Raw genomic sequence first — 18,588 nt, 5'->3', positions numbered from 1 at the left:
TCGTAAGTCAGGACAGTTATGTTATGTGACCAATTGGATTGTATGGCTTTTTTGTGGCGGTTCCTAAGCAAATCACATTGGAATCTGCAGTGGTTAAGGAAATGCCACTGTCATTAAGTGAATCCATTGTTCACTATGGGTTGTTTCAGCTGAAACCCAGAAATAAGTGCCAGTTTTCAGCAAAAACGTTATGAATCATAGACATGTGACCAGGAGATACTGGAATCAAACCTAAATGTAGCCCAATTGCTGTACTCCCAAAGTACAGTCACATGAATGCGGAAAGGGAAGGTTGGAACTTCAGAATTAATGATGAGTTCTTTTTGGGGAGTCCATTGAAATTTCATATGGATGCTATGCAACCAGTGTAAGTCAAGGACTATCTTTACTTGCTTGCAAATACAGTTCACCAACTCACCTACAAACCATATAGTTAGCCATCTGGATTCTAAGTGCTCAATTAAAAAAAAAAGTTAAAAATCAGCTATAATTTTTATAGCAGACATGCACTTGAAACCAGTCATTTTGTTAACGCTAAGAATTCCAGGAAACATTTTATATAATAGAACTTAAAAGTGTTTATGATGAAAAGCCAATATTCCCACTCTTTCTTATTGGAATTTGCTTTAACATTCTTAAGAAATACATTAAAAATCTCATTAGCTATTTTTTCTGCAGTTTGCTTGATCAGTGAACCTGGACTGTTAACTAAATTTACTTTAGATCTCTGAGGTAAAAAAACAACAATGAAGAGACTTGTTTAGCAGCTTTTCCATTGTTTCTTATCCCTAAAGTCACAATCCCTGTTAAGCTTTGTATTGGAACAAGGGATGTGCTTCATGTTTCTTGATCCGAACATTTTGAGTGAGGCTGTTTAGTCTTGAGTTTGGAAGAAAAAGTTTTTTGCTTTGTAGACACCATAAACTATCACTTGGAATGATGTTATTTGTCTATGTGCAAATATTCTCTTTAAGAATATTTCTTATTTTCATAAGCAAAATGGGCTGGGTGACTGGTTCACATGCAACAGATGTCTAAATATTAAATAGCATAATAAACAATGTTCTGAAAGAATTATTTGCTTTTAAATTCCATAAACATCATTGTTAAAAATATCTTGAAAAAATTGGCAGGTTGGTAGTGGAAAAGGCAGGGTGTTTACAAATTTTTTAGTCAGTTTTATTCTCTTCCTTTGTAAATCAGAAAAAAATATGAGATCATTATTATTGTCATTTGATTCTTTAAATATTTGACAGTTTTAGAGGAATTTAAAATTTCTAGTAATTGATCTATTTAGCTGATTAAAAGCAATATTTTAATATGATGTACTCTTTGAAATCTGTTTATACTAAGATATTGGTTATATTTCAGCAAATACCGGTAATTCTTACCTCTCGATTAATATGCATTTGGGTTTTCCCATATATGAAATATCTTCTCTTTTTTCAGTACATTCTGATAGAGCATTATTGGACTAAAATGGACTATTGGTCCATTTTTTGTGACACAACTTTCATTGGATAATATTGTAATAAAATAGTGATCTTGCATAGCTTTTTATAGCTTAAATATTGGAGCCAAAATAAAAAGATACAGATATTTAATCTTGAATTTTATATTTTTGTATCCCAGCTGTTTATTCATTGTGTTAACAGGATCAATTTAGTTTGTGTATTTAAAAAACACCAGTATTGTGTGTGTGTGTGTGTGTGTGTGTGTGTGTCCCCGGCTAAACAATTGTATTATTTTCTATTGGTATGAAATACCATTTTCCCATTCTTAAAAACTAAATGAAATTTGATAAGTGTTCTCTTTTAAACTCTAGAATTATGTTTCATAATGAAATATATAATGCTAGTAGGTAATTGAGAGGTAATTTAAATATTTCATAAATTCAGTTATTGAATCAAACAGTCATAATGCTTGATTCTCTATTTTGTAAATAATCTGAGGTATTAAAATAACCTTTAACATAAAATGGGAGCATAGCAAGAAGAAAACAATATGTTGTAAGTTTCATGGTTTTAATATTCAAGCTATTTGTGTTATACAGTAGAATGTGTCACCTGACATACGAACAATTTTGTTGGCAAATGTCCTATATTTTGATTAAATAAAAATATATGTTTTATTTTTCAGTGAATGGTAGTGTCTAGAAAGGGTATGTCCCTTCAGGAGAGAGGTGCCAATGTCCAACCGGCCTAATAACAGTCCAGGGGGGTCACTGCGACGTTCACAAAGGAACACTGTAGGGGCCCAATCACAAGACGACGCAGTAGGAGGAAGGTATGCTAATTTCTTCAAAATTTTCAAAAGTCAGCATAATTTATTGTACAAAAGAAGCTATGATACCTTTTAAATATAAACTGGGGCTTAAATGTATTAATTAATGTTGATGTTTTGAATACATTGTTAACAACTAAAATGATAGGGAATTACGTAACTTTCTCTTGAGCATTAACTAAAAGAACTAATTATTGATATTACGATCTGAACTGACTACAGTAACAACAAATATGAAACACATAGAACAATAACTGCAAAGAACAAATTAAATAATGTACTATGTTTTAGGGGAGAAGTATACAAATATATGTCAGGGTTCCAAATAATATACAAAATTAAATCAGATTCCATAATTATTCTCATAATTATGAGTCAATTGCCAAATCATGATTACATGATTTTCAGCCTGGATCATTATTATGTGATCTTACATACAGATGCTGGGATAACTGCAACTTTGAGGAGCAATCATAGGTTCTCTCATTCATCAGCATCATAACTTTGAGTGATCACTGAATGAGAGATTGCTGAACAAGGACTGCTGTAAAAAACATTTTTGTGTTTTTGTTTTGGGTAGTTTTCAGAATGCTGTATCTGCTTTTTTTGAATCTGTAAGTAGTTAACATTGAAATATTAAGAGGTAATAATCATGTACTGTTTCTGCAGTCTAGAAAATATTCAAAATGAAATTTCCCTATATTTGATACATAGGTAACAAATAAGCTCAGCTCTGTAAATTCGGTGACATTTTGAGTAAATTTATAAACTCATTTCATTTTTGTTGTCACTAGTAAATGTCTAGAATCTATATTTCTTGTCCAAGAATGAGACCCCCCCCCAATGCACATAAACTCTAAAACACAATTGAAACAGAGCTCTTTTGGGTATGGAACATTTTTGAATTGGTTGGAAGAACCAGTTTCAAATTCAGAAACAACTACCTTGACCTCAACATATTTGAGTTCAGAATATACTGTATATACTCGAGTATAAGCCTAGTTTTTCAGCCCACTTTTTGGGCTGAAAAAAGCCGCCTCGGCTTATACTCGAGTCAGTGAAAAATTTGCCCGAAATGGAGGAGAAAAAGGGGCGGGGCCATGCCGCTGGGTGACACTTGTGAATGGCCCAGTGTCCCTGTGAGTTTCCCCTCCCTCTGTGTCAGTTTGCCGCGCAGCGCGCACCGCACCATCCCCCCTCCTCACGTTCTAATGTAATGCAGGGCTGTCTTACGATTCCCCTTCCTCCCCCTCCTGCCGCTCTGCAACGATGTCCCACCTCCTCCTTGTTATGGCAAGCAGCCACATAGCGATGTCCCACCTCCTCTGGTACAGTGATCCAATGATAGGAATCACTGTGCCGTGTGTCATAGGAGGCGGGACATCGCTCCCGCGGCTGCACGGGACATCATCATCACAGCGGGACATCAGCATCATGAGGTGAGTGAAGTATTTCATTGAATACACCGCTAGTTTACTGTTTTTCTTTGAAATAAATATTCAAAAACATTATTGGTATCTATTTTTATTTTTGAAATTTACCGGTAGCTGCTGCATTTCCCACCCTAGGCTTATACTCGAGTCAATAACTTTTCCAGTTTTTTGTGGTAAAATTAGGTGCCTCGGCTTATATTCGGGTCGGCCTATACTCGAGTATATACGGTACAAATATTTTGTATATTCATATACAATTACACATACCTTCTCAAGTACTCGATATAAGAAGAATGCTAAAAAAAATGCTCCATTGTGAAGGAGAAGTGAGAACTGGAAGGAGGCATGATAGCTGGTAGCCCAAAATGGAGTTACACAGCATCTGCAAATTTATTGCTGGTTTAATGATGGCTAAAATACTTGACATAGACTGGACATTTATACATTGTTGAAGGGTTTGACGTTTTTCGAAGTGGAGCTGTTAGGGTCTAGAGAAGATTTATTGAAGAAGAGAAGCCATCATGGGACCTTTGGAGGTCTTTGTAGGAGGCTCAAGAGATAAAAGTTTCTTATCAGCTAGAGAAGGGAGCCCGTGCCAGCCTAGGAAAGGATATGTTGGACAATATATTTAGTCTCATAATTATTCTAAAAGAGAAAATAGATATAGTATTTAATTATGGTGTAGTGTATACATTACATACAAGTACATATATATTAAATCAGTATTATAAAATTCATAAATACCTTGAGAACACTTAGGCTGCATAATATTCAAACACAGGAAAAAACACAATTAACCTGAACTAATTAAGCAAGCAATCAGCTAAGTAGAGAATGGAATATGGCTATCTAGTTGTACATAATTCATCCCAAGAAAGAATATGAACACTGAAAGTAAATATTGTTTTATGCCTGGTTAAAAAGGAAAAACCATATCAGGATTTTCTCACTGAATCTTATATAAAACCTCATGAATCCATTGAATTGGTATGATAATCTCTCCAGAAACTGTGATTTATGGTATGCGTTTTGGGATTTAGTATTCTGCTACTGTCATCTCTGTCTTTTTACGAGTGTATATAATTTCGTTTTGGTAAGCATAGTATATTGAGAGGACAAGGGACCCAAAATTAATATAGCTAGAATCTTCAGTTGTTTAATACAGGTAGTCCTTGATTTATAACAGTTTATTTTGTGACTGTTCAAGTAACAATGGCATTGAAAAAAGTGACATGACTATTTTTCACACTTACCACCTTTGTAGCATCCCCATTATCATGTCATCAAAATTCTGATGCCTGGCAACTAGTTCATAATTATGACCATTGTTGTGTCCCAAGATTATGTGATTACCTTTTGCATCCTTTTGATGAGCAAAATCAATGAGGAAGCTAGATTCAATTAACAACTAACTAACTTGTTACTAACTTGTCAACTGCAATGATTCACTTAACAATTGTGGCAAGAAAGGTCATAAAATGGAGCAAAATTCAACAAACGTTTCGCTTAACAACAAAAAGTTGGGCTTTAATTGTGGTAATAGGTGGAGGACTACCTGTATTCTGCCACTGTTTGGGGTTATATTTTAATGCAAAGAGTAGTTTTTGAACAAAAATTTTATTCATTATTCGGAGATTTTATTGTAGATTTTTTTTTATTTCGCTGTCATTTATATGGCCACCCATCTTACAAAACATGACTGGGCAATTATATTAAGAAACCCTGAATTGATAGCACATTGATATGGAATATGGTCAGTTGTTTATACAACTGTCCAGGTTCACATGTATGAAATACATGGCTATGTTGAGAAGGTGGTGGCGCTTCAACTCCGACGGTCCTTGAATGAAGCGGATTATCTAGACTCCTTTCAGTCCGGTTTCAGGCCTGGGTACAGCATGGAAACCACTCTGGTCGCTCTGACTGATGATCTCTGGCGGGACAGGGATAGAGGACATTCCTCTGTCCTGGTGCTTCTTGACCTCTCAGCGGCCTTCGATACCATCAATCATGGTATGCTTCTGTGATGCCTGGAGGAGGTGGGAGTGAGAGGCACCATTTTACGGTGGTTCTCCTCTTACCCCTCTGACAGGTCGCAGTCGGTGTTGGTCGGGGGGGGGCAAAGGTCAACTCCTAGGCCCCTCAAATGTGGTGTGCCACAGGGTTTGGTCTTGTCCCCCCTCCTATTTAACATCTACATGAAGCCGCTGGGTGAGATCATGCGACAGCACAGGATAAAGTACCACCAATACGCAGATGATACACAACTGTATCTTTATGCCCCGTGCCAGCTCAATATAGCGGTGGACGTGATGTGCCGATGCCTGGAAGCTGTTAGGAACTGGATGGGAGTGAACAAACTTGCACTCAATCCTGATAAGACTGAGTGGCTTTGGATGCTGCCCCCTGAAGGACAGCCTAGGTAGTCCATCCTTAACCCTGGGGGGTGAAAATTTACACCCACAGAGTGGGCTCACAATTTGGGGTTCCTCCTGGATTCGCAGCTGACGCTGGAACATCATCTGTTGGCTGTGACCAGGGTGGCCTTTGCCCAGGTTCACCTGGTGCACCAATTGCGGTCCTACTTCAAACGGTTACTCACGCCCTTGTCACCTCAAGCCTGGATTATTGCCACGCACTCTACATGGGGCTACCCTTGAAAAGCGTTTGGAGACTGCAGCTAGTACAGAATGCGGCCGCGCGAGCGATATTGGGTGTACCGAGGTACACCCACGTTACACCTGTCCTCTGCGAGCTGCACTGGCTACTAATTGGTCTCCGGACACAATTCAAGGTGTTGGTTATTACCTTTAAAGCCCTACATGGCTTAGGGCCAGTGTACCTTAGAGACCGCCTACTGCCACATACCTCCCAGCGGCCAGTAAGATCCCACAGATTGGGCCTCCTTCAGATGCTGTCAGCCAGACAATGTCGGCTGGCGGGCCCCCGGAGGAGAGCCTTCTCTGTGGCTGCTCCGACTCTCTAGAATCAGCTACCCCCAGAGATCCGGACCATACCCACCCTCATGGCCTTCAGGAAAGCTGTTAAAACCTGGCTGTTCCGGCAGGCCTGGGGCTGTTGATTTCATGTTGAGGTCCAGCCCCGGTTAGAATGAATGTATGTGGTTTTGTGATTTTAAACTCTTTTTTTTCTGTCTTTTTTTCTTATTTTTTTTTTATTTTCTTTTTCTTCCTTGTAAGCCGCCCGGAGTCCTTCGGGATTGGGCAGCATATTAATTTTAATAGTAAATAAATAAATAAATAAATATGTACATTGGGTGGATGGATGAATAGATAATCAGTTGATTAAAAGATAATAGTCATTAAGTGTGAGGATTCACCTTTGTAAGTCACTGCTGAAATGTGTTGTGCTGTTGTAAATTGAAATGGTTGCTAAATGAATGGTTGTAAGTCAACTGTAAGGCTACCTGTACACAACAGAATGATATCCTGTTTTCCAGAATGGGAGGAGGGAATGGTCACACGTGGGTTTTATCACAGCCTGATTGGTCCAAGGCTGAGAGGAAATCTATAAATACCGGTGCCTGTCCATTGCTAGCCCAGATTCTCTCTCAGCCTGGTCCAAGCTGTAGAGTAGTTGGATAGGTTCTGTTTGTTTTCTCCTTTTGGGTGAGTTCTATTCAATCTGATTCCTATTTGGCTAATTGGGCACTTTAAATTCAAATTCTAAATTGATCTGCTGCGGCCCCAAGGGACAGATCTCTGCCTCGGGCGGCTGGGGGAGAGCCCAGTGGGGCACCAGTCTCCCCCCCGCAGGCCAGGAACCTTTGCCCGTCCCCGGGTGCGGGGGTGCGGTTCCATTCAAACTGCTTCGTTCAAACTACTTGAAGGGGCTGTTTTTTTGCAGCATTCAAACTGCTTCGTTCAAACTACTTGAAGAGGCTGTGTTTTTGCAGCAGGAAAGTGAAAGTGAAACTTTAAGCCTCGAGGCTCCAGCGTGCAGATCGCTCCGGAGGGGGCCCCTCGCTGCAGGCTTCCTTTGTTTGTGTTGCCGGGGAGACAGAGCAGGGGGGGAGAGCGGCTCTCCCTGCTCAATTTAAAGTGAAGCCGGCTAGAAGCCTGGCTGGGCTGCTGGTGATTATTTCCAGCCCTTTTCTCCCGCGCACGGAGTTCCGGTGGCCATTTTGGAGGCTGCCACGTGCGTGAGGCCTTGCCTTATTGACGGGCCTAGTGCGGCCTAGTGAGAGGCCTTGAGCCTAGGTCTCCCCACAGGCTTCAGGCCCTGGTCTCAGGTGGGACTTTGGAGGCCGATTCCTGCTCCTTTCGTCAGACACGTGAGTGGGGCATGGACGAGGGAGCGGAGATTCCCCAGGGGCAAGGGGCAGGCCCTACTGGGAGTGAGGAGGCCTTGGATCGGGAGGTGGGGAGGGGGGCTCCCCCTCAGAGATCCCTTTCTTCAAGGCGCCCCTCCAGTTCTGTCTCTAGGGATGAGGCAGCTGGCCATAGGGCGCTGGAAAGGACCTTTGCCAGGGCAGAAAGGCAGGCCCAGTCCTCCAAGCCTTTATCTAGGGACAGATCCAGGTCCCCTGTTAGGCCCATTTCAGAAAGGTCTCTACTTAGAGGTTTTAGCCCGGCTTCTTCATGCAGCTCCCCTGGTAGGTCGCAGGCCTTCTCCAGGAGGGGGCGTTCTCCATCCCCCATAGATGATCCTCTGGAGGGCACGTCCAGAGGCCCCTGTTCCCCCCAAAGGTTGGCTCCTCAGGGCCCTGCTTCTACTTATGGGGATGTGGAGGATCTGGATAATCTCCCTGAAGGGATTAAGAGGCTTATTTCGGCAGCCATCACTCGGGGCATTGCCCAGCGGGACAAAGGCTCCCTTTACTCTAGGCATGGGGGGCTGAACAGGGCTCAGTTTCGGGCTTCCTCCCCTTCCATGATCAGTGAGGCTTCCTTCCTGGGTGGGGGGAGTTACCCCAGGAGATGGGATTCTCAGATGATGAGAATACCACTGTTTCGGAGGAGCCTTCTTCTAAGGTCCTATTTATGCCCGCCTTGTTTAAAGTTCTCTTGGATAAGGCGAGGCACACCACCAAGGTCGGAACTGGGGATCCCTCTGTGCCCCCCCCAAGGGATCCCGACATGGTCATGTTCTCTGCCACGGCCACCAACAAGGAAGAGATCCCTGCCCCTCCCTTGTTCCTAGAGGTTCTGACCGACCAGTGGGCTAAACCTTCCACTTTCTCTTCTCCAGGTAGTACCGACCGTCGGCATTATAACATGGAGCAAACCTTTGCTCAGGCCATTCAGCTCCCGACGGTTGACACCCCTGTGGCCGCATTGGTGTCCTCCTCCCCGGTGGTGTCGGGCGATGCGGCAGATAAGATGAAGCCGGAGGATAAGCGCGCAGAGCTTACGTTGCGGAAGAACTTCAACGCCACAGCGTGGGCCATTAAGGCGGCGGCCTCGGCTTCCTACTTTAATCGTGCCACGGTCATGTGGCTCAAGAAGCTGCAGGCACGCATTCCCATACAGGAGGACCGGATCCATCAGGATCTGGTCAAGATTCTGGCGGCGTGTCAGTTTTCAGCTGACGCGACCTTGGACACGGTCAGGTTTGCTTCTAGCGCCCTGGCCACCTCGGTCACCTCCCGTAGGCTCCTGTGGTTGCGCCATTGGCAAATGGACAACAAAGCGAAATGGGATTTGGCGGCTGCCCCCTTCAAGGGGCCCGATCTCTTCGGGGAGGCTCTTACTCGCATCCTCGTGGAGGATAAGGACAAGAAGAAGGTCCTACCCTCCACGGCTAAGAAGGCCGAGAACAAGTCACGTCCCTTCCGTAGGCAACGGTATAGGGCCCCTAACTTCGGCTATAACCAGCGCTTCTCTTCTTTCTCTTCTGACAGGCATTTCTTGGGGCAGCCCTTCCAGGACAGGAGCCGTTTCCAGGGCCAGGCTCGGCGGCCCTTTCGGGGGGGAGGCGGCCGTCCCTTCCGCAGGGGGAAGTGACTCGAACCCGAGTCATCCCATCGGCGGCCGCCTCGCTCTTTATGCGGACCGGTGGGACGACATCACGTCGGACGCCTGGGTTCGAGCCACGGTTCGTTACGGGCTCAGGTTAGAATTTCTCTCCACTCCTCCAAATCTCTTTCGGTCGTTCCCTCCATCCCGGAGTCGAGAGCGCCGCCGCCTGATGAGTCAGGCGATCGCCCACCTCCTCGAAATCCATGCGGTGGAGGCGGTTCCCGCAGGGGAACGGGGCCGGGGCCATTACTCAAATCTCTTCGTGGTCCCGAAGAGCACGGGGGGTTGGAGAGCAATTCTAGACCTCAAGCGCCTGAACAGGTTTCTGGTCTACAGGCGGTTCAAAATGTCATCGCTCAAGTCCATCCTTCAGGGCATCAGGAAAGGCGATTTCCTGGCCTCCGTGGATCTCACGGAGGCCTATCTTCATATCCCCATCCTGTCCGCTCATCGCCGGTTCTTGAGGTTCTCCCACGGGCCCCACCATTACCAGTACAGGGCTCTTCCCTTCGGCCTGGCCTCGGCCCCGAGGACCTTCACAAAGGTCCTGGCGGCTCTGGCGGCCCATCTGAGATCGGTCCCGGTCCGCCTCCAATGTTATTTAGACGATGTCTTGCTTCAGGCGGGCTCCCTGTCTCAGGCCGTTTCAGATCTTCAGATTACCATTCGAAGCCTCCAGGCCCTGGGGTTCTCGGTAAACTTCGAAAAGAGCCATCTCACTCCCTCCACTCGCATTCTGCATCTGGGGACAGTCATAGATTCCAAGTTGGGGGAGGTGCGTCTGTCTCAGGAGAGGCAGGTCAGCCTTCGTCGGCTGGCAGAGAGCGTTCGCACAAAGCGCTCCGTTTCCATCCTCTCTCTGTCACAGTTATTGGGCAAGATGGTCTCTTGCATAGGGATTGTCCCGTGGGCCAGACTCCATCTTCGGCCCCTTCAATGGGAGCTTATCCCCTATCAGAGGGGACGAATGAGCAATTCCCTTCGGACTCTCCGCATCTCGACGGGAGTCCGTGCATCCCTGGTGTGGTGGCTCTCCCCGGCCATCCAGCGGGGGTGTCTGTTCTGGGAGCCGAACAGGGTGACCGTCACCACGGACGCGAGTCTGTTCGGGTGGGGGGCCCTGGTGGGCTCTCGGTTGGCTCAGGGCAGATGGACGGCCTCGGACCTCCGTCACAACATCAATTGGCTGGAACTGAAGGCCGCGCGTCTGGCTCTGAGTCACTTTCGCTCCTCGGTGGAAGGGAGCCACGTTCTCCTCCTGACGGACAATGTGGCCACCAAGGCGCACATCAATCGTCAGGGCGGGACCCACTCGAGAGCCCTCTGGCTGGAGGCTCTGCGATTGGGGTCGTGGGCGGAGAAACACTTACAGTCCCTGGTGGCGGAGCACATCTCGGGACTCTCCAACGTCCAGGCGGACTGGCTCAGTCGAGCAACTCTGGACAACGGCGAGTGGCAACTCCACCCGTCGCTGTTCCGGGAGATCTGTTGTCGGTTCGGGTCCCCCCGGGTGGACCTGTTTGCGTCTCCCGAGAACACACAACTCCCGCGTTTCTTCACCCGTTTCCAATCCAGCTCGGCAGAGGGCACGGATGCCCTCAGGAGCCGGTGGCCCCCGGGCCTCCTCTATGCCTTTCCCCCCATTCCACTCATCCCGGGGACCGTCAGGAAGGTGGTGACGGAAAGGGCCCTGGTCATTCTGGTGGCCCCGTTTTGGCCCAGGAGACCCTGGTTTGCGGACCTGGTTCAGCTGTCAGTGACTTCCCCGTGGAGGATTCCGCAGGGGGAGGTGGTCTTACGGCAGGGGGCCCTGATTCACCCAGAGCCTCAGTGGCTTCAGCTGACCGTTTGGCTCTTGAACGGCGGCTTCTAAGGGGGGCTCATCTGTCTTCCGGGGTCATTCGCACCATCGAGGCGGCCCGTCGTCCCTCAACGACCCGCATTTATAACTCCACCTGGGCAGCGTTCGTCCGCTGGTGCTCCCCCAAGGGCATCTCTCCCGTCAGAGCCACCATCCCCAACGTCTTGGATTTCCTTCAGAAGGGCCTGGAGGACGGGCTCTCGCAAAACACCTTGCGTCGCCAAGTGGCGGCTCTGTCCTCGGTCTTGGGGGGGGCGGGATCTTCTTCTCTTTCCCAGTCTCCTCTGGTCAAGCTGTTCCTCAAGGGGGCGGCAAATCTCAGGCCTCCCCCCGTTCATAGATTCCCCACGTGGGATCTTCCGCTTGTCCTCAAGGCATTAACAGGAGCCCCGTTTGAACCTCTCCGCTCGGTGCACTTGCGCTTCTTATCACTGAAGGTGGTCTTCCTGGTGGCCATCACTTCTGCCCGGCGTATATCCGAGCTGGGCGCCCTGTCTTGTAAGGACGACCTCTGTCATTTTCACCAGGACAGAGTGGTCCTTCGCCTTGACCCGGCGTTCGTCCCCAAGGTAAATACCCCCTTTCACAGGGCTCAGGAGATCGTCCTGCCTGACTTCTGCCCGAGTCCGTCCACTGACAGGGAGCGTCTTTGGCATCGTCTGGATGTCCGCCGTGCCTTGCGGATCTACCTCCGGCGGACCAAGGATTTCCGCAAGTCGGAGGCCTTGTTTGTCTCCTTCCTACCTGGAGCTCTGGGTTCGAGGGTGTCCTCGGCTACCATCGGCCGTTGGCTGCGTCAGGCCATCTCGGAGGCCTACGTGGCCTCAGGGCGGCCGGTTCCGTCAGGCGTCACGGCGCACTCTACAAGGAGCGCGGCAACCTCGGCAGCGTGGGCCACGAGGGCCCCGTTTGAAGACATCTGCCGGGCGGCTACCTGGGCCTCTCCAACCTCGTTCATCCGGCATTATCGTCTGGATGCTTTCGCGTCAGCGGACGCGTCTTTCGGTCGTAGGGTCCTACAGGGGGTGGCAGCTGAGGCTCCCCTTGGTTCCTAGAGTTCCTGTTCTCCCTCCCTGGGACTTTAGCTTGGGTATGTCCCACGTGTGACCATTCCCTCCTCCCATTCTGGAAAAAGGACGTTGGTCTTACCTGAACGTCTATTTTCTGATGGGAGGAGGGAATGGTCACAACCCGCCCTGAGTTCTGTCTGTTGGGGCCAAGGGGAGGGCCCGGGGGGTGTTTCCCGGGGTTTGTTGTGTTGTTTCTTGTTTTTCAGTTGTACCGTTCATGTTCGAGAATCTGGGCTAGCAATGGACAGGCACCGGTATTTATAGATTTCCTCTCAGCCTTGGACCAATCAGGCTGTGATAAAACCCACGTGTGACCATTCCCTCCTCCCATCAGAAAATAGACGTTCAGGTAAGACCAACGTCCTTTTTGTTTAAATTTGGATTATATTTATTTTTTTCCATGAACATTAGATAAAACTGTAAGATTTGTACTGCAAATGGGAAGGCTTTTTTAACAGCCTCATATGACTCTTTTAATATTTTTTTTAATATCTTAAACTCCAAAATAAATTATTGTGTGAGTGTGATTGATTGATTTATTTGCTGCCCATCTTGTCTAGAGGTGATTCTTTGAGTATTATAAAATAGCATTTTATGCATTCTTTTAAAATGGTCTAATTTAATCGCACCAAAATTTTTCAAATTTATATCAAAACAGTTCCATTCATGAAGTGCTAGAATAAAATTGGATGAGTAAGAGGACAAGTAAAAATATTTTAAATGGAAAATAATTTTGAAGAATCGTTTTAAATGATGTAGGTCAGATGCATATTTGTGCTTTGGCTGACAGAAGACTTTTGAAGGCGAAACAGTCTCAATAACATAAACTCCCAATTTTGGGGAGGAAGTTATTACATTAAGTTCATGATTATTTTTAGTAATTTACTGTTGTAACGGCCGTGTAAGAACATAAATCATAAAATAAAGAAGCATATTTGAAACATCTTTATCACACAACATTGTAAACACATTTAGCATTTGTCAACTTGAGTTGAAGATCTATCAGATCTTTTCTTTTCAAGATTATAAAGATTACTGGTAATTACTGCCATTTTAGCTTCTTACAAAGCAAACTGTGTGATGACTTTTTCTTTTACTTATCTTTTAAGGAAATGAATACTCAGTTATTTACTGTCTTAGGCCACATTCACATATCCACATCTATACCATATTCCTCCCATTCTGAAACTAGCAGGAAATTCTGCCTCAATGCACCTGCAGCATATTCTTACTCTCCAGCTGAAATGGTTCCATTTTGTGCTACTGTTAATGTGGCTTTAATGTACAACAATCCAAGGCCCCACCATTTAAAATTCTTCAATTAGCAAGTACATTGTTTTGGTTGTTCCAGGCATTACAATGTTTTTTTTTTCTTTTTGTTGTACTAGCAATTAATTGAATTTTTAGTTATATGTAATTCTTCCCACTATGTAGCAGCAATGAAAAGAGAGTTAAAAATATCTCTTCATTGCTACATGTGGTTACCCGGATTTGTTGATATACCACCTCTTGTTATGTTGTTGAAGAGATTATGTTTGAGGAAGTTTAAATGTAGAAATTTATTTGGGAGCTGTAAACTGCCTTGAGAAGAGTGTAAGTAGAGGAAATGAGATCATCTCTGGGAGAAGGCGAGAAGAAAGGTTTCCGGGAAGAAAATTCCTTGCCAGGCAGGTTACAGATAGATCTATTTTTTATATAGTTTCCTTATTATTTGCCCTCAAGGTCGTGTCTTGACTATATCTATGGACACCTGACTTGTATATGAAAAGTCTAAAATATAATTAAAGTGAAACAAAATATATTCATTTCTTAAAATATACTCTTTTATGTGTTACAGGAAGTTACATGTTTTTAAGTCCATGAGTTACCATTATAGTTTTCCTTAAATTAAGCTCATTCACAATCAAATACATCATCTAGTCCAGATACTCGTTTTAACCTATGGGTTTTTTTAATGGCTTGGGGCTGTAGTATCTGAAGGAACATTTCTTTCAAACCATATCCTGAGACGATTTCTGAAGAACTTGTTCAGGTGCTCTGCCACCCTGAGGTGTGTTGGCTATCTGAGCAGGGGCTTTTTTAAAAGTACTATCTTCTCCCCTATTTAGGAGATTTTTTTCCCTCAGTGAGGTATGCTAGGTATCTTTTCAGGGTGTGTGTGTGTCAAGTAAATACATTTTTAGCCTTCCTGGCCTTGTAACCATTCAAAGTTACAACGATATCTCTTTCCTGGAAGTGACAATAACACTTCCTATCCCCACCTCCATTTTTCCATTTGCTTTCATTATTTATTTATTTCATTCTTTCGCTAGATTTAATGTAAAGTTACCTATCCGTATTCCATGGATTTTAAGGCTGATCAAATCCTTAAATTGTGTGCTCAAGTTCAAGTAGAATATAATCCGTAGTATCATATTGTCAAATTAAACATCTCAGGGATATTTAACATCAATTACATCATTTCATCTTCATGGTATTATTATAAGATGCCCAGAATTGCTTGGTAGAGAAATGGGCTGATTACAAATTTAATAAATAATAAATACATTTGGGATGACCCAGGCTATATTTAAGCAATTTCTTTTTGTTCTTACAGCAAATGCTTGCAAATTTCTTCAAAATTAGCTAAGTGTGTATTTTTGTTCAGGTGGAATTTGTTCAATCAAAATCACCATTAATTTAATATAGTTTAAATCTATTGAGGAACAAAACACAAATTTTCAGGATTATTTTTCAAAGTAACTCAGTATAAGTAGTTACCCTATTTTTTGGATTATAAGATGCACCGGAGTATAAGAGGCACACACAAATTTACGAGATAATTTTTTAAAAAAAAGTTTTTGCCTTCCCAGGCCCCCAAGAGCACTCTGCAGGTCTCCCAAATCCTCTACATGCCCTGTTTTTTTGAGGAAAATGGGGCATTGCAGAGAGTTTGGGAAACTGCAAAGTGATTCTGAAGGCCGGGGAGGGCAAAAACACGACACATGAGAGGTTTGTGAGGTGAAAAATGGTCCCATCCAGAGCTGCAGCTAAAAAGAAACTCTCACCTGTCACATGGCGAATGTCGTCGACCACCTGGACCCAGAAGGCTCAGCCTTGGGAAAAGGCAGGTTGTTAAAGGCAGGATCCCTAAATTTCTAATGCAGGACAATTTCCACTTGGGTTGGGGGAAAGATTATGTTGTGATTGCAAAACCAGTGTGTATGTTTGTGTGTGTGCGCGGAGAAGGCTGCTACACTGTACTGTGGGTTTTCTGAAACTCTGGATGGGCTTGATCTTCCTAAAGGGTAAGGCTTTTATTGATCTCAAATCCGCTTTTCTCTACCTGCTTCACAGTAGGGCAGGGATAAACAAATCTCTCTGCGCTTTACTTTCCCCCACCCTTCCCTCTGACGGAGCCGCTTTACCCAAGGAGCAGTAATTGGCTGACCTCTTCAGTGAGGAGGGAAAGACTCAGGCAGGCAGCTGAATGGCTGTAGCTGCGCTTGACTGGGAACGGCCCATTGGGCGAGGAGGTGTGGGAATCCCTTCCATTTGGATTAGCGGTTCCTTGTGGTGGTGCCTGAGCAGGGAAATGGAAGCCCTCCAAAAATGACCCTGCCTTCTTGAACAACTGGGCTTGTTCACAGCCTTCTTCCCAACTCTGCTTCCTTAGTCTCGGCAAAAGCAGGTGCCAGGCTCCAGGGAGACTTCTGATCTGGTGCTCCTGTATTCAGAAGTTTCCTTTCCATCCTGCGCTTCTTCCACTAGCTAAGATCCCAACGATGCCAATAGCTTTTTCTGGAGAGAAAGTAGAGATCTAGTGTCCTGAGAAAAGCCTTCATGGAGAGCAGATCGGTCTTCTTCACTTCCTCCATCCCCCTCTCTCAATCCTCCTGGATCTATCATGCAGCAAAGAGATACGGTAGCCAGGCGCAATAGCAATAAGCCCTGCATGACAGATCCTGCTGTGGGAGGGGTAGAGTAAAGCAGATTTGAAATTGATAAAAGCCTTACCCTTTAGGAAGATCGAGCCCCTCCGGAATTTTGGAAAGCCCACAGCCCAGTGTAGCAGCCTCCTCCGCAGTCTCCAGGCTTTCCAATCACAGCACAATCTCTCCCCCCTTCCCCCTGGAAGTGGAAATCGTCCTGCCTTTTCTCAAGGTTGAGCCTTCCGGGTCCAGATGGTCAAGGACATTCACCATGTGACAGGCGGGAGTTCTCTAGGTCAGGTGAAAGTTCCTTTTTAGCCGCAGCTCCGGACGCCAGCAGGAACTATGTGCAGATCATCCATCTAGAGAAACTGGATGTGTGGGTGGCGTTTCTGGAGGCCAAAAATGGCTGTTTCTACCCTATTTTAAGGGGAAAAAAGATGTGTCTTATAATAAAAAAATACAGTAAATAAAATAGGCAAATATTGAGAATAAAGGAAAGTAGAAGCTTTTGAATAGCTTACCGTTTCTAAAACTTTATTTAATGTAAATTATTGGAACAATGGGAAGAACAGAACATCAAAAGAAAACCTAATATTTTAAACAAAATTTCCAGTTCAGGTGTTCATACCTTATCTAAAGCCCAGCTAGTAGTACTGTTCACTAAACATGCTATGCAACTTAATGAGAAACTGTGTAATAAGTTCAGTGTGTAAATTGCTCCTTATGCATGTTTGTGTCCCTGTGTTCTTCATAGCTTTCTGTTTTTAACTTTCTGCTGACAGGTCACATTTAGGGCAGGCAAAACATAAGGCACGTAGCCCTTCTGAAAGTAAAAAATCTATATCAAAGGCACCCAAAGTGCAGTCCAATACTACTACTGAACAGTCCAAAGGACACTTTTCTAAAAGGTAATAGCTTTATATTTATGAATTTACTAATGTAACTTCAATGGAATGTGTCGCAAACATGCTGACTTATTAAAAATGTCTAAATAACTTTTACCTGATTTGAGTAAACAGAAAAACTTTCAATTTCAGAAATTCAGATTTGAAATGTAAGTACATGTGATGAAAGTTTGACAAGCCTGATATCAGCAGAATGAAAGGTGTCCATTTGAGTGATATAAAACAGTGTACTTGTAAATCTGTTCTAGACTGCAAGAAATAGAATTGATAAATATTATTTATGGTGGATTGGTGTTTTAATAAACTTGTTTGTAGATGTTGAAAATTAGAGTTTGTTCAGAAATAATTTGGGCAAATTGCTAATTTAGCCTTGTGCAAACGTAGCACTTCTCTGCTATTTGCTAAAGTATGCAAGTCTTTTTTAAAGCTTCCATGGAAGGAAAAAGATGAAACAGCTTTAAGAGTCATATTAAACAGACACTGCTTAATTATTTTTTTCCTTCAAGGAACAACGTATCTTTGTGGTCTTGTGAAATTGCTTGCTGTAATTAATAGAAAAATGATGTGCTCATGCAAAGTCAAAAGCACTCTTTCTGAATCATTTTCAAGATTTATGAAGTCCTGAATTCAGCTGGGCTGTCTGAATCATAACCTGCTTTATTAATTTCAAAAGATGAGTAGGTGATCAGTGTATTTTGATTTTTTTAAATTTCTTATTTGGGATATTTAATGGAGTCTTCTTAATCCAGTGGAATAACAATTAAATTGTCTAATATGGAATCAAATTGTTTCATTGAATGCTTTAGCATCTTTAGTTTTGTTCAGTATTGGCAATTTTCACTGTGAAACTCAATGTAGTTCCAAATGAAGCATTAAAAAGCACTGATATAAGAACATCAGTTGTGAAGCAAGCAAATTTCACTGTTGAAAGTTAAAATTCATTGGTTGCCATTTCTCATAAAGGTAGTTCTGGGAACAAATTAGCAAAGATATAGAAATTCTTTATTTTAGGAGTGTTCAATATCAGCTCTTTGGTGGAATTTGACACTGATTATTGAATATGTTTGCCTCTAGTTGGCAGGAAACCATGTTGGACCTGCAGGTGTGATATAAGTAGTTTATTTTTGCATTTAAAGCCTTT

At 44.1% G+C, this 18,588-nt stretch overlaps 1 protein-coding gene across 5 annotated transcripts in view; it reads left to right on the top strand.

The window, feature by feature from the left end:
• The window catches only part of TRIP12 (thyroid hormone receptor interactor 12), a 95,638-nt gene that overhangs the window by 14,801 nt on the left and 62,249 nt on the right, over positions 1 to 18,588 (top strand). For 3 of the 5 annotated variants that reach the window (XM_032225375.1, XM_032225378.1, XM_032225377.1), the window contains exons 2-3: positions 2,140 to 2,286; positions 17,325 to 17,450. In XM_032225375.1, coding sequence (XP_032081266.1) covers positions 2,189 to 2,286; positions 17,325 to 17,450 — 224 coding nt within the window. In that variant the 5' untranslated portion in view covers positions 2,140 to 2,188. The remainder of the gene's footprint in view (positions 1 to 2,139; positions 2,287 to 17,324; positions 17,451 to 18,588) is intronic. The other 2 variants (XM_032225379.1, XM_032225380.1) reach the window with 1 other exon arrangement.

The sequence above is a fragment of the Thamnophis elegans genome, chromosome 10, assembly GCF_009769535.1.
Source record: "Thamnophis elegans isolate rThaEle1 chromosome 10, rThaEle1.pri, whole genome shotgun sequence".
NCBI classification, from domain to species: domain Eukaryota; kingdom Metazoa; phylum Chordata; class Lepidosauria; order Squamata; family Colubridae; genus Thamnophis; species Thamnophis elegans.
This window is presented reverse-complemented; position numbering and strand designations above follow the sequence as displayed.